At 46.1% G+C, this 16068-nt stretch overlaps 1 protein-coding gene across 2 annotated transcripts in view; it reads left to right on the top strand.

The window, feature by feature from the left end:
• The first annotated feature begins 4001 nt into the window (after positions 1 to 4001).
• The window catches only part of TBC1D30 (TBC1 domain family member 30), an 80785-nt gene continuing 68718 nt past the window's right edge, over positions 4002 to 16068 (top strand). Inside the window, exons 1-2 of one of the 2 annotated variants that reach the window (XM_084759993.1) lie at positions 4002 to 6004; positions 9165 to 9329. In XM_084759993.1, coding sequence (XP_084616119.1) covers positions 5644 to 6004; positions 9165 to 9329 — 526 coding nt within the window. In that variant the 5' untranslated portion in view covers positions 4002 to 5643. The remainder of the gene's footprint in view (positions 6005 to 9164; positions 9330 to 16068) is intronic. The other variant, XM_084759994.1, reaches the window with a different exon arrangement.

Here is a 16068-nt window from a genome sequence, read left to right as displayed (position 1 = left end):
TCGTATACATGAAATAAATAAATAATAAATCTAATAAAAAATGTTCAAATTTGAGCAAAATAAGATCCAAGAAACTCAACCCTGTGTAGAAAAATCAGAGAAGGCCTGGGAAGCTGGGCAAAGAGGATGCCACATTTGAGGCTAACCTGGGCTAAGGAGTAAGAGCCTGTTAAAGAAAAAGAGTCTCAGAAAACCTTATAGCTAGCTACCAACTTCACTGTAAAAGGCTAAATGTTAGGTTTCTAGGACAGTGACAAGAATGTCCACTCTCAACATGCTTTCAGTGTTAAGGTGCTGGTTGCAGTCAGTGCAGCCAGGCAGACTGAAGACACATAACCAGCAGCCCCTCAGTGGGGGTGGGGATGTGTTGATCTAGCATGCCAGAAGCTCTGTGTTCAGTTCCGAGGACTTGTATAAATTGGGCTTGGTGACACACGCACATGCGTAAAAACACACACACACACACACACACACACACACACACACACACACACACCATCCGGCTGTGGACCCAGCACTTAGCAGGTGGAGGGAGAAGGACCTGAAGTTTAAGGTCATCTTCAGCTACTAAGCTAGTTTAAAGCCAGACTGGTTGGTTAGTTAGTTAGTTAGTTAGTTAGTTAGTTAGTTAATGACCTATAAATAGTTTTTAAAAAATCATGGTAAAAAAGTTATCATAGTAAAGGAATGTTGAAAGACAGAGGGGAAAGGCAGCAAGAGGAACATGCTTACCAGTTACAAGGAACTCTGGGAAAACCAGCAGATGCCTCCATCTCGAGTCCCCTCGGTCTCTGCGGGGTCTCGCCCCTGCTTTAACAATCTGACTTGTGACTCAAGGCAGCCAGTGTTCTGGGTCCGGCACTGCTCAGGTCTGATCCCTGGGGACGTTTTGCTCCTCTCCTTCAGCAACCTCGTGGTCTTCCTGTCAGGCTCAGTCGGGTTACCCAGGAATACTTTCAGTGATGCAGATTCAAAAAGTGCTTCTTTGACACAGTTTGCCCCAAAGCTACATGTTGGGCTGGAGCGATGAGTGCTCAGTGGTTAAGAACGCTTACTCCTCTTGCAGAGGAACTGGGTTCAGTTCCCGACACTGAAACTGGGCTCACAAACTGCCTGTGATTCCAGCTCCCGGGATTCTGGCATTGTCTCTTAGCCTCTTCAGGCACTCACATAAAGATGTATACACACAAAACAAATAACGATAAAAGATTAATGACTACAGAAATTAATGAAATTAAGGAATAGGGCTGGGCAGTGGTGGTGAATACCTTTAATCCCAGCACTCTGGGAGGCAGAGACAGCTGGGTCTCTGTGAGTTTGAGTCCAGCCTGGTCTACAAAGTGAGTCCAGGACAGCCAAGGCTACATAGAGAATCTCTGTCTTGAAACAAAACAAAACACAGAGTGAGACAAAATGCTTGGCTAGATTGCTCAGAAGGTAAAGGACCTTGCTACAGAGCATGATGGGTAATTCCCCAGTCTAACCTGGATCCAATGGTAGAGGAAGAAAACTAATCCCTAAAAGTTGTTTTCTGACATCCCCAAGGGCCCATCGCGCGCGCGCGCACACACGCACACACACACACACACACACACACACACACACACGACAGAGACAGAGAGAAGTAGATTCAATAAACATTTAAGAAGTAAGGCTGGGCATAGTGGCTCACGTCTTTGATCCTAGCATGTGGGGGGCAGAGGCAGGTGGATCTCTGTGAGTTCAAGACTAGCCTGATCTACATAGAGAATTCCAGGGCAGCCAGAGCTACATAGAAAAACCCTGTCTGAAAAACAAGCCAGGCATGGTGGTGCACACCTATAATCCCAGCACTCAGGAGGCGGAGGCAGGTGGATCAGTGTGAGCTTGAGGCCAGCCTGGTCTATAAACGGAGTCTAGGACAGCTAAGGCTACACAGAGAAACCCTGTCTTGAAAAACTGAAACCCAAAACAACTCCCCAAACCCCAAAACCTAAACCAAAACAAAGCAAAAAAAATTTTATGAAAAAATTTCAATAAAAATATGCTTTAGGGACTATGCTATAGAAATTGGCTTCCAGGAAAGTTGATGTATAAGACCTTTTCACAGTAACAAGATATATCTTGTCATGAGTAGCAAACCTGACAGAGGGTCTCTGTGACTTATATGTGGATTTCATTGCCTCTGTGTGTTGTGTGCATTTTAGTGAGTTCACTTGAGCAGTCAGAACAGCACAGAAGGACAGGCTGGCGTGAGGAAAGACAAGAAGGAAGAGGAAGGCGGGTACTGTGAGGAAGGAAACAGCCTGGGCTGGGTCAGGATTTGTGATGAACCCCTTTCTCTTTAAGAGGAAAACACCATAATCAGAAAACTAAACAAAATCATGACTAAAACACATATATTTATAAGAGCTGAAGAAAAGGCTCCATCAAAACTTAAATATCATTTGGTAACACCATTTAGAATGAATTTAAGATATTTTCAAACCGAGGGAACAGACCTACAGCCTACATATGTTCCTACCTTTGTCCAAAGCTGCTTTTATTATCTTTTTACCACATATGTAGGCATATATGTGCATAAGTAGGCACAAAGCATAATGTATATCAATTTTAATTAATTGGTTTATTTTTTGTTTTGTTTTTCGAGACGGGGTTTCTCTGTGTAGTCTTGGCTGTCCTAGACTCACTTTGTAGACCAGGCTGGCCTTGAACTCACAGCAATCTGCTTGGCTCTGCCTCCTGAGTGCTGGGATTAACACCCAACTTTTTATTTTAATTTTTAATAAATACACATTGACAGTTTCAAGCCATAGAAACAGACTTTTATTGAATTCTGTTCATATGGTGGGGATGTTTTTCATGATCCAGATTTAGCCTATCTATAAAAGGGCTAAAAAAGCTGAGGCCAGCTTTTGCCTCTGCTATTTCTGAACTAAGGACCGCGTAGGGTTGGAGCACAGACTCAGAAGAATAAAGGCATTTGGACTTGTAGGCTTCTTCCACGGGCATGCAGAGAGCAGTTATCTCACTCTCCTCAGTCTTAGATCCACAGAAGGGAGCTCCCAGCTCACCACTGGCTTGAGGAGTGAAGTCAACTGAGAAAAAAGAAACAATTGCAGATCTGCCCCCCGGGAAAGTCTTGTGTGCTGCAAAGATTGGTTTGTGATGGAAGGCCCTTGGATCCATTTACTGGTGCTACAGGCAATAGGGAGAAATATCGATGTAAAAGAATCAATGAGGGGCTGGAGAGATGGCTCAGAGGTTAAGGGTACTGACTGTTCTTCCAAGGGTCCTGAGTTCAATTCCCAGCAACCACATGGTGGCTCATAACCATCTATAAGATCTGATGCCCTCTTCTGGCCTGCATGTGTACGTGCAGGCAGAGTACTGTATACATAGTAATAAATAAATCTTAAAAAAAAAGAATCAATGAGGCAGCAGATGATTCATTCATTCTTTGAAATGGTTGACATTTATTCTCTCTCTCTCTCTCTCTCTCTCTCTCTCTCTCTCTCTCTCTCTCTCTGTGTGTGTGTGTGTGTGTGTGAGAGAGAGAGAGAGAGAGCGCATGTGGAGGTCAGAGGGCAACATTTTTTTTTTAAAGTGCTTGATTTATTTATTGCATATGAGTGCTTTATCTGCAGAAGAGGGTATCAGATTACATTGTAGAGATGGTTGTGAGCCACCATGTGGTTGCTGGGAATTGAACTCAGGACCTCTGGAAGAGCAGGCGGCGCTCTTAACCACTGAACCATCTCTCCAGCCCCCAGAGGGCAACATTTTTAGGAGCTGGTCTTTGCTTCTCCCCCGTGAGTACCAAGGATCAAACACCAGTTTTAGATGGCAAACGTGCCTTTACTTGCTGATGCATCTTGCCATATTTAAACTTTTTTTACTTATTTAAAAATATATTTTTTAAGCCGGGCATGGTGGCAGCACATGCCTTTAATCCCAGCACTTGGGAGACAGAGGCAGGTGGATCTCTGTGATTTTGAGGCCAGCCTGGGCTACACAGAGAAACCCTGTATCAAGAAAATCAAGCCAAAACAAAAATCCAAAAATATATATAATTTTTAAAGAAGACAGAGTCTCGTTATGTAGTTCAGAGTGGCCTTGAACTCAAGGCCACCCCCCTTGCCGTGGGTGTCCTATGGTCATGTTCTGAGATTATAGGATTTGCTACCCCATACCCACCCACTTCGATTTATCAATAAGTAGTAGTAGAAGGCAATCAGTTATAAAATCATACAACTGTGTTTTCAGTACAAGGTTTTAAAAATATTTTATGCGAGTGTGACTAAGTGTATATCTTGTGTACCACATGCAGAGCTGTGGCGGTCAGAAGAGGGCATTAAATCCCTTGGACCTGAAGCGTCAAGGAGTTGTGAGCTGCCTCGTGAAAGCCGGGAGCTGGGAGCCTAGGCCCTATCCTCTGAAAGAGCAGAAGGTGCTCTTATCTGCTGAGCCATCTCTCAGCCCATCCAGCATATCTATAAATCTGTATGCTTATGGGCACACAGATTTATAAAACGTGTCCTTTTCTACCTCCTGTTTGCTCCAATTTCAAATTATTTTGGTGGTAGTGGTCAAGGACACCAGCTTTGTATTTATAGTGTCAGGCTGTGCCCCAATGTGTGATAAGTGTGAAAACACAGGAAGCCGGCCAGCGTTCACTAGAAGCATCGTTGCCTGCTTAGAGGTGCAGTCAATTACTTAAGAGCATCAGAAGACTGAGGAGTTTTGTGCCTAATGAGAGGCAGGCATTAAAAAAGTTCAAGCTAGCTTCATGGCAAGTCATTAGGCTCTCTGCTTGGGGGCTCTCACTGAAAAGGGAGGACACTAAGCTTAAAGGGACGATCAATGGGGCGAAATTCACAAAGATCTCTTCTGAAGTCTGGTGTAAAGACAAATTTCACGGGGGAGGGGGGGGGTGAAGTACTTGTCCAACAAGCTTGGCAACCTGAGTTTGACGCCCAGAACCCACTTAAAGCCGGAAGGAGACAACCAACCGCACAACGTGGTCTATCCTCTGACCTCCGCACCCAACATCATGTGATGAGTATGCACACACGCAACAATACTTTTTTTTTTTTTTTTTAAGAAAAAAGGTAAATCCCTCATAAACTTGATTTTACTACCAAAACCAGCCCTGGCAAATTTTATTAGCTCGGTCAACCCAGGAAGGTTTATTAACTTCCAATTCTGTGTCACGGAATTCATTTCTCCTTTTTTATTTTATTTTATTTTTTTAAAGCAGGGTTTTCTCTGTGTATAGCCTTGGCTGTCCTGGACTCACTTTGTAGGCCAGGCTGACCTCGAACTCACTGATCGATCTATCTGCCTCTGCCTCCCGAGTGCGAGTGCTGGGATTAAAGGCATGGGCCACCATACCCGGCGAATCCAAGTCTTTTGCTAGAGGAAAAAGGTTCACAACGTCACTAGAATGCCAGGACACTCCAGATGGTCAGAGTTTTAGGAAGGTTTTTGTGAAGCCTCGGGTCAGGTGGGAAGGCAGGAGGACCTGGGCGCCGCGCCCGCGGACGTGAAGCCGGAACTCCCGGCCCCGCCCACCGGTTGGCATTTAGACCCCTGCCGGGTACTCTTTGCAGCCCGCGTGGCCGCGCCCTCCCGGAACTGGCGGGCGCCGCCGCGGTTCGAGCCATGGAGGTCCTTCCCGTCGGAGGGACGAGGGACTCGCAGCAAGCCGAGGTGGCCGCGGGGCACCCAGCGAGCGAAGGCGACGAGGAGCCGCAGCCCCACGGCCGCACCAGCCGCACCGCGTCCCTGGTGAGCGGGCTGCTCACCGAGCTCTACAGCTGCACCGAAGAGGAGGAGGTTGCAGCCGGCGGGGACCGTGCGTCCCGGGGTCGCCCCCCGCGCAGCGACAGCCTGGACAGCTCCACCGAGACCTCGGGTTCCGACGTATTCCTGGGCGGCCGCGGCGCGGGCGACTCCCGAGTGCTACAGGAGCTGCGGGAGCGGCCGAGCCTGCGGCTCCAGATGCAGTACCTGCAGCGGAAAGGTGAGCGGCGGCGCGGGGACTCATGGCCACCTGCGCCCCCTGCGTTAGTTGCCCACCTGCGCCCCCTGCGCTTGTTGCCCACCTGCGTCACCTGCCCATCAGCTCTCCCGCGCCTTTTGCGCCACTTGCCCCACTTGTCCACCGGCGCCATTTGTGCCACATGCCCCCCTGCGCCAGTTGCCCACCTGCGTCACCTGGACGCCGCCGCCTTGCCGCACGCATGGGGGGAGCGTGGAGTCAGTCTTGACTTGACTCCGGGAACTTACTGTCACACTTTCACCAGGTCTATTTCCTAACGCCCAGCCCCTCCCCCTCTGCAGGTGTGGCTCAGAGCCTGGTCGAGTCTCCCCACCTCCCCCACTCCGCTCAGGTGTCCAAGGCTAGAGTCAATCTAGACTCTAACTAACTTCACCTGAAAGGCTGTTCGGACCAGCTTGGAGTTTCTTCTCTGTGTGCCAGAAGTCACCTAGAAGACTTCTAGGGCTTTCCACCCCGCCCCCTTGCCTAACCACGCCACTTAGACAGGGTTTTAACTAGTGAGGCAGAATAATTGGATAATGCAGTTCGCAGCAGAGCGCGTGAATTCCGTGCCTGCCAGAGCGAGAGTTCCCAGCAGCTTTGGTTTAATCTGGGTCTCTGAGGAGAGTCTGAGCAATTGGCCTTCACGATGCGGTGCGTTTAACTGCTGCTACCTTCCACCAGCCCGGAGAGCTGAGAAATGGCCTTGGTTTCCTCAGAGGAGAGGCTAATTTGATATTCCTTTTCTTATCAAACTTTGGGGTTCACGTGTGGTCGAGATTATTTCCCCCCTCCCCCCCATAATGATAGTTTACATTTCAGGCAGCCGGACTAGTACAACTGTCTTTTTGCATAGCTCTAGGAAAACCTCAATTTACAAAATTTAGTAAGGTGTGGGGAACAGAAGGCAAAGCCACTATCACATTTCCTGCAATATTGTCCTTGTGCTAAATCACCCCGGGAGGGATAGAGAATCAATCACGCAGTGTTCTTGTGCTTGCTGTATCCTGTCCAGCTGGTTCCAGGAAAAACAAAACGAAACAGAAGTAGAAAAATAATAAATCTGTCTGCCTTTTCCTACCCGTTTAAACAGTTCTCAGCTTCCTTTTTGGGCTTCTTAGTGAAGTAGGGATCATTTTATTTCGTAAATTTATCTGACTGTGCTAAGAATGTGTGTTTATGCCCACACGCTTGCTGTGGGTCTGTGGTCTAGGCATAGTAACAAAATGGCCTCTGATGGAAATCCGACTGTGTGTGGTGAAGGGGATGGCTGAACTTTGGAGTCAGATTCCTCAGGTGACCCGCTGCACTGCTCAGGCCTTGGGCAAGCTGAGATAGTGTGCATTAAGTAATGTGTGAACGTTAGAGACAATGTTCATTATTATAAGCCCATTTGTCATACAAGAGTAAAATTCCCTAGAGCAGAAATCGGCCAGTTTTCCAGCTGCCCACTTCTTCTGTTGCTTAGTGAGAATCAGGGAGTATAGTTGGCACAGAGGCAGGGTCTGCTGTGGGGTGTTTATTTACCTGCAGAGAGTACTCCGGAAGGCGTTTCTGCATGGGGCACTGAACATGTCCCAATAAGTAGGATACAGCACAGAGAACTGCAGAGTTGTATCTTTTTTTTTTTCTTTTTTGGTTGGATTTTTTTGTTTGATTGTTTTTGTTTATTTTGGTTTTCCTGGACTCGCTTTGTAGACCAGGCTGGCCTCAAACTCACAGCAATCTGATCTGTCTACATCTGCCTCCCGAGTGTTGGGATTAAAGGCGTGCGCCACCACGGCCAGCTGGAGTTGTATCTTAAGAAACATCAAAAATGAGGTAGGATTTCATACATTTCATACTGCTGTGAGCATTAGTTTAAAGCATGTAGAATTATTATTATTATTATTATTATTATTATTATTATTATTATTATTAATTTTGTTCTTAGTTCTTTTAAAATTTCAAGAATTATTTTATGTGTTTGGATGTTTTGCCTGCAGGTCTGTGTACCACAGGTGGTCAGTGCCTGCCAAGGTCAGAAGAAGGGGTCAGACCCCCTGGAACTGGACTTACAGGCAGTTGTTAGCCACTGTGTGTGCGAGGAGTTGAACCCAGTCTTCAGAAGACCAGCCAGTGCTCTTAACCTCGGAGTCATCTCTCTTGTCCAAGAACTTAGATTTATTTGATCCTTTTAGAGGAAATAACATTTTTTGCCACGTATGAAAAATTAGCGAGGTTCTAAAATGAAATGTATGGAGTAGTTCTTAGAAGACCACACAAAACCACGTATTTAAAACAAAGCCAGCATTGCCACATTCACCTTCATTATAAAATGTGCTGACAATTCACAATCGAGGAAGTTGTTTTTAGTCGCTTCTTATTTTTGAAGTCCTGGGGTTTGAACAACCAGGACCTTGCATACGGTAGGCAAGGCCTTTACCGCCGAGCCCTCTCTTATTTTGTATTTATTTGTTTATTTGTGTACGTGTATGTGCGTGCATGTGTGTGTGCATGTGTGCCTGTAGAGGCCAGAGGCCAGTGTGCCACCCTGACGGCATATGGGTGAATTTGCATGGTAATTACTTTACTTGTCTCCACAGCACTTAAGCTCTTGAGACAGTAGCCTATTTACTTGTGTGGTCTGGCTTTGAACTTGTGATTCTCCTGCCTGAGGCCTCTTGAGTAGGTGGCAATATAGGGTTTGTACCACCAGACTCAGTAGCTGTCAGTTTTCAAGCAAGGACAACAAGTATCTTACAGAATTTGTCTTACGAGCAAAGTGAGAGATGAATGCAGGATATTAGACTGGACCGTCTCAGCTGAATTCGTCCATGTTACCTTGAATGAAAAACTAGAACCAAGCCGGGCGTGGTGGCGCATGCCTTTAATCCCAGCACTCGGGAGGCAGAGGCGGGCGGATCGCTGTAAGTTCGAGGCCAGCCTGGCCTACAAAGTGAGTCCAGGACAGCCAAGGCTACACAGAGAAATCCTGTCTTGAAAAACAAAAAACAAAAAACAAAAAACAAAAAAAAAAAAAAAAAGAGAAAAACTAGAACCAATGGGTTTAAATGCATTTTTCTAGGCATGGGACTTCTGACTATTAGCACCCTGGGGATTTGTATCTCTCTCATGGGGTTCGCTCTTTGTCTTCTGCTAGACTGTGGCGAGCTGAAGACTATTCTGCGAGAGCTGAAGTACAGGATTGGCATCCAGTCGGCAAAGCTGCTCCGGCATCTGAAGCAGAAAGACAGGTTCCTGCATAAGGTTCAGAAGAACTGCGACATCGTGACGGCCTGCTTGCAGGCTGTGTCCCAGAAGAGAAGTAAGTCCTGGGGTCGGGTGTGCTTCTTTGTATCCTTTGCCCCTTTTGCTGCCAGTGGGAGTTGCAGGAGGCACTGCTTTGCAATATTTTGAAAAGTTCAGGAACCAACCAAACAACAGAGCTTCTCGTGTTTTTTGTTTTTGTTTTTTTAAAGATTTATCTACTTTATTTATTGCATATGAGTGCTTTACGGAAGAGGGCAGCAGATCTCATTATAGATGGTTGTGAGCCACCATGTGGTTGCTGGGAATTGAACTCAGGACCTCTGGAAGAGTAGGTGGCGCTCTTAACCACTGAGCCATCTCTCCGGCCAGAGCTTCTCGTTTTTAAATTTGAAAAAATGGATGCTTTATGTCTAATGTTAAATCCTGCTGTGTTATTCACGAGTTGTCACAGTTCACTCTGACAGTGGTTATTTTTGTATGCGATTAAATGCTTTTTAGCAAGCATCAAGTGGATGTAACTTAAAGTCTCGCCCTTGTTCCTTTAATCCTGTGCTCTAATGTGGAAATTAAACACTATCTAACCAACGAGAGCTGTGCACAGCCTGCTCTTGCCTGCTCTGGAACCCAAGAAGGGCAAAGTATCTGAACAAATGAAACCTTCATCATTCGTTACCCACTTTTAGCTGAGAGCTGCCTAGCTTGTTAACTGAATTAAAAAAAAAATTGATCAGTTACCGATCCATCTTAATTGTTAGCTATTAACACTTGTGAATGAATTGTGTAGTTCTCCATACAGTTACATTGTGTTTTGTTCTGCTAACCTGTCCCTGTTTTGTTTTGCGTTCTTTTTGTCAACATGCAGCGAGGCAGAGCGGGGTTCAGGTATGGCAAACGCAGGTTCAAGTGTCATTCTGATAAAATGCTTGCAACGGGTTTCTTGGGTGCATGTCAGAGTTGCTTTTTCTTATTACTTTCCTCTGTCACATTTTATATGTAATGTAACAGATCAAAGTTTTTTTTTTGTTTGTTTGTTTTTTTAGTTTTAAAATTAACATGTGTCTTGTTTTTGTGAAACAATGTCCAGGGCTTCATTAGTTTTCAGTAATAACATTAGCAGCTTAAAAGCCCATCTAAAGGTGTGTTTTCTGCCTCCCTTCAGTGTGCTGCTGTATGCTGTCCTCAGCTTACTTACGGCTTTGACATATAATGCATATGAGGCTTAATGCTGGCTAGCGGTACAGTGTAAGAGGAGTAAAGCCGAGTAGACAGACTGTCTTCTAGCCAGGCACTTATCTCAGGAGCCAGAGAAGGATAAAGGAAGGGTGTGTGTGTGCATGGATATGCATGAATGTGTGTCTACGTAGACTTGGCATCCGTTATATGTGGTAACTTTTCATGGATTCTGACTGATTCAAATGTGTTAGGTTAAAAATTATTTCCTCTTACTATGAGAGACTGGCTCTGATTTTTTCCTGTATTTATTCATTCATTCATTTATTTTCATTTTCCGAGACAGGGTTTCTCTTGTAGTGCTGGCTGTCCTGGACTTGCTTTGTAGACCAGGCTGTCCTCACTCATAGTGATCCCCCTGCCTCTGCCTCTAGAGGCGTGCGACACCACACCTGGCTTGATTTTTTTCTTTAAATTTTGTTTTTATCTACTTAGTTATTAGCTTTTCTACAAGAAGTTAAAAGCACAGACTGGAAAAAGCATGGTGTTTTGATGTGTAGGGGAGGTGGAGCCAATGAGAGGAGGCAGAGTCAATAAAAAGAGGCAGAGCCAATGAAAAGAGGCAGAGCCAATGAGAGGAGGTGGAGTCAATGAGAGGAGGCGGAGCCAATGAGAGGAGGCAGAGCCAATGAGAGGAGGCGGAGCCAATGAGAGGAGGCGGAGCATGGGGGCTCTAATGTTAGGCTTTAGATGGATTTGATTGAAAGAAGGATTGACATTTGTGTCTTTTAGACAAATGTGCCCATTAGCACACAACTCAACTCAAGAATCTTTGAATGTATTCTCACTGTGTATGTTAAATATATCTTTTCAATTCTACCCATTCTTCCCCTTCTTCACTCTAGAGAATATTGGGCTGTCCTGAGCCTTTCCCAACAAGCTTAATTCCTTCCTTGGTGTTAGAAAGACTTTAGAGTTACAGACTTTAAACTCATTGCCTACTTCTAGTACGTCATGCTCTTTCTGCAGAGTCACCCGCAAACACTCTTAGAATTCTAAGAACTGAGACTCCACTGCAGCACAGGGCACCAGCTCTCATTTCAGTAGCAGTCACAATGACATTCAAATGCAACCTTGACTTATTTCAGTAGATGCAGAAGTTTGGGCTGGGGAAATGGCTTGTCAGGTAAGAGTGCTTGTATGAGGATTTGATAGGTTTGGGTCCCCAGAAGCAGCCAGGTAAAATAAATCACTGTTTATAGTTTCTTACAAAAGTCTTATGGCAGTGTCTTCATTATTGTTCCAGTGCTGTGAAGGGACACCGTGAGCAAGGCATCTTATAAAAGAAAGCATTAAATTGGGGGCTTGATGATGGTTTCAGGGCATTGGTCCATGACCGTCATGGTGGGGAGCATTGACAGTAGGCAGGTAGGCATGGCACAGCGTTGGAGTAGTGGCTGAGAGCTTACTTCTGATATACAAGCAGGAGGTGGGGGGAAGGGCATAGGGGAGAGACAGGGAGAGACAGAGAGAGACAGAGAGACCATCACAGACAGTATCTCTTCATTTTAAATCTGAGGTGGGAATAAGACAGGCATGACCTGCGAGGGAAGGTGGCACACGCCTGTACTCTCAGCTTGCAGTAGCCTGGAGAAGGAGGATCAAGATTTTGAGGTCAGCCAGACTCTATCTCAAAACCAAAACCAAACAACAACAATAACAACAACAACAAAAACAAGCAGGAAAGAGGAGCAGGATCAATATTTGTGTTACAGAAGAGTGTGTTTTCCTTTTATATCACCTAAGAATATTTATTTTTAAGAGCCATTTAATGCTAATTAAAAACAGCAGCTGTGATCATCTATTGAGAAATGCCTTATGCCTAGCCATTGCTTCCCTCTCTGATGGCGGCTCCTTTAAGCACACAGTATTAGAACACTGAGATTCAGCAAATTTAGCTAATTTGCCAAAAGTCAGTCACATTGCTGAGTGACTGAGAAAGAACCAAGAGATAGCAGTCTCAAAAGCCCACATTTCCCACTGTAAGTCACAAGTGCCTGGCTTTCTTTTCCCCCCTCTCTAGTTCTGCGATATTGTTGCAGCATTGCTGAATTTTGTAATGTGCAGAAAACAGAGTAATTCCTGGTTTATAGCAAGTGCTGCTTTAGCACAGTCTGTTGAGGAAGGACGTGTTTATCTTGGCTAAATGATTGTATTGTACAGTTGCCGTGTAGGAAACCCTACGTAAAGGCTCTACAACAATGAAAGGAATTAAAGGGGAGATGGGCCAGGAGGACCAACAGTTTGAGGCCAGACTGTGTTACGTAGTGAGACCCTGACCCAGAGCAACAGGAAACCTCCTCCAAACTTTTGACCTTCCTGTCTCTACCTCCCAAGTGCTGGGAACACAGGCATGTACATCGTACCCAGTTTATGTGGTGTCCCAGGGCAAACCTTGGGTTTCACGAATGCTGGGCCAACACTCTACAGACTGAGCTGCTTTCCTAGCCCCTCAATGACATTTTTGAGCAAGAGACCCCTAAGTCATGTCATGAGCTCTGTGTTTAAGGCTGGTGCCTTTTCAGCCCTGGATTTCTTCCTTCTTGTTCTTTTACCCTGAGCTCATGAAGGTATGTTAGATTCTAGAAACTTTATTTTGTTATTTTTATAGTGCTGAGGATCGTGCTGAGCTGCAACCCTAGCCTAAAAGCTTTATTATTATTTTTTTTGTGTGAGTGTTCTGCCGTCCTGATCTAAATCCACATGCAGTTGTTCCTGAAGTTCATCACACTGCATGACAGTTCTGTATCCTAGCTTTGCCACATGTGTCATATTTATAGGCATTTAGAGGTATAGCTCAGTAGCCAAAACAAACTCACTCCTTTACTCACTCACCCACTCACTCTTACACATTGGTTCTGTAGCATGTCAAAAGGCTTAGACAATTTCACTGAAGAATTCATTTACCACTGAAAATACATTCTATGATGTAATGTGTCACTATACAGAAAAGCATTTAAGACATTTAGGGAATAGCAAAGATCTACATGTCTGGATATTTGCTTATCAAGCCCCAGGAACAGATACTGCTGGTCCCGTAGAAGCTCTGGCTGCTCTTCCCTGGGTGCCTCTTTCCTCGCCTATGAAAGCATGGATTTGCTTTTGTTCACACTTCTGCTTTTTGTATACGTTCCCAAGAACACGTGGTTCTGAAATACTGAGTAGCAAGGACAAGCCTGGCTGTGAAAGGAGGGGTAATTTTCTATATGAGATAGAAGCCGTAAATCTCTGGGGCCTGGTCTGCTGTTGGACTCCTGGGAGAGTTCCCATGATGTCTCTTCAGGAGAGTCAGAGGGGAGAGTTGAGAGGCCTGCAACATGGGCCAGGCTGTTATTCCCAGCACTCCATAGCCTGGCCTAGTTAGCTCTTAGCAGTAAGTGCATGAGCATTCCTGTGGGTGTGGAGAGGAGGGCCAGCATTTCAGTAGCACCTTGCAGGATGAAGCAGCTCAGATACGAAATAACCTAACGCAGCCTCCTGCGCATCTGCCCTTAAGCGGACTGCAGTGTCCTGGCTAGTCTTAGGTCGACTTGACACGAGCTGGAGCCATCAGAGAGGAAGGAGCCTCAGCTGAGGGAATGTCTCCATGAGAGCCAGCTGTAAGGCATTTTCTCAATTAGTGATCAGTGGGGGAGGGTCCAGCCCACTGTGTGGTGCCATCCGTGGGCTGGTGGTCCTGGGTTCTCTAAGAAAGCAGGCTGAGCAAGCCATGGATGAGCAAGCCAGTAAGCAGCTCCCCTCTGTGGCCTCTGCATCAGCTCCTGCCTCCAGCTTTCCAGTCTGCTTGAGTTCCTGTCCTGACTTTTTGGTGATGAAGAGCAATGTGGAAGTGGAAGCTGAATAAACCCTTTCCTCCCTGACTTGCTTTTGGGTCGTGGTGTTTTGTTACAGCAGTAGAGACCCTGACTAAGACACGCAGTGTGTGTGTGGGAGTCGGGCCAGTGTTCAGGAGTCTGTGTTCTCCTTTCACCTTTATGTTGGTTTGGGCGAATCAAACGCAGGTCCTCAGGCTTGTGTGGCAGGTGCTTTACTCATCTCACCAGCCCAGTGCAGTGTGTGTGTGTGTGTGTGTGTGTGTGTGTGTGTGTGTGTGTGTGTATGTGTGTGTTACTGTTCTAAATTTATTATGATAGAGACTAAAACAGTAACTAGAAAATAGCAGTGTGGCCAGGCAGTGGTGGTGCGCACCTTTAATCCCAGCACTTGGGAGGCAGAGGCAGGTCAATTGCTATGAGTTCAAGGCCAGCCTGGTCTACAGAGCAAGTCCAGGACAGCCAGGACTACACAGGGAAACCTTGTCTTGAAAAATCATAAATAAATAAATAAGTAAATAAATAAATAAATAAATAAGTAATAGCAGTGTGGAGACCGTTTGTCTTACTTTGTTGTTGTGATAAACACCCTAGCCAAAATCCATTTTGGGAAGAAAAGATTTATTTTATGTTACAACTTATGGACCACCACAAAGGGAATTTATGGCAGGAGCTCAGGGCAGGAACTGATGCAGATGCTGTGGAGGAATGCTGCTTAATGGCTTGCTCCCCGATGGCTTGCTTAGCCTCCTTTTTTTTTTTTTTTTTTTGAGACAGAGTCTCACATGCAGCTCTGGTTTTCCTGGAAGTCACTCTGTAGACCAGGGTGGCCTCAAAGTCACAGAGATCCACTTGCCTGTGCCTCCCGAGCACTGCGATTAAAGGCACGCGCCAGTATACCCAGCTCTGCCTGCTTTCTTATACAGCTCAGGGCCACCTGCCAGGGGTGGCACCACTCACAGCGAGGCAGATCATCCCGCGATGATCACTCATCAAGAAAACACCCTGCAGACTTGCCTGGGACTGATAGAGGCTCTTGCTTATCGAGCGTTCTCCTCCCAGACACCTTCAGCTTGTGCCGAGTTGACAAAACCAAACCAAACCAAAACCAACCAGGGCACCAAGTATACGGCAGGGAAGAAACTTCCAAAGAGGCTGCTACAGTTAGTTTTTCCTCAAGAGGCTGGGTAACCCTTGCCCACCTGTTCTTAGTTACTGTGGGGCTCGCTGGCAGGGTCAGCTGGCTGTGAGCAGCACTGAAGGTGATCCTGATAGAACTCCAAGGCCAGGATCCTGGAACCCTTCTCTTAGGGCCGGAGAGGCTCCGCAGCGCAGAGGCTTCTGTCCCCCACTTGCAGGTTGAAGATTTGGCTGTTGGTGTCGTGCACCTGGCCTTCAGTGTGCATTTGCTCATTGGGTGTTCTGATTTAGGTGAGGTTCTCCGAGAAAAAAAACTTTGTTTCTCTTGTTATATATCCACTCGCAACATAGATCAGTGCTACCACCAAAGGTATGGGGGGTTTTACCCTGTCAGCGAGCAGCAAGCAGTTCTGCAGTGGACAGCAGCTGAACGGCTTTTAAATTCAACTGGATTCTGACACCATCTACCTGGACACGGGTAGCCCCACTTCAGAAGGCTGGTTATATACCCTGCCCCGCCCCTAAGTTATTATCTGTGCTTATGATGGGGTGGCTAGACCCAGCTTTCCCACAACCCACTGCTCGAGTTACTGAGTCAGAGGAGCTCGCAGA

Source organism: Acomys minous (assembly GCF_964271855.1).
Source record: "Acomys minous genome assembly, chromosome: 15".
In the NCBI taxonomy this organism is placed as follows: domain Eukaryota; kingdom Metazoa; phylum Chordata; class Mammalia; order Rodentia; family Muridae; genus Acomys; species Acomys minous.
The sequence above is the reverse complement of the archived record's forward strand: the minus strand, read 5'-3'. Positions and strand labels throughout refer to the sequence as shown.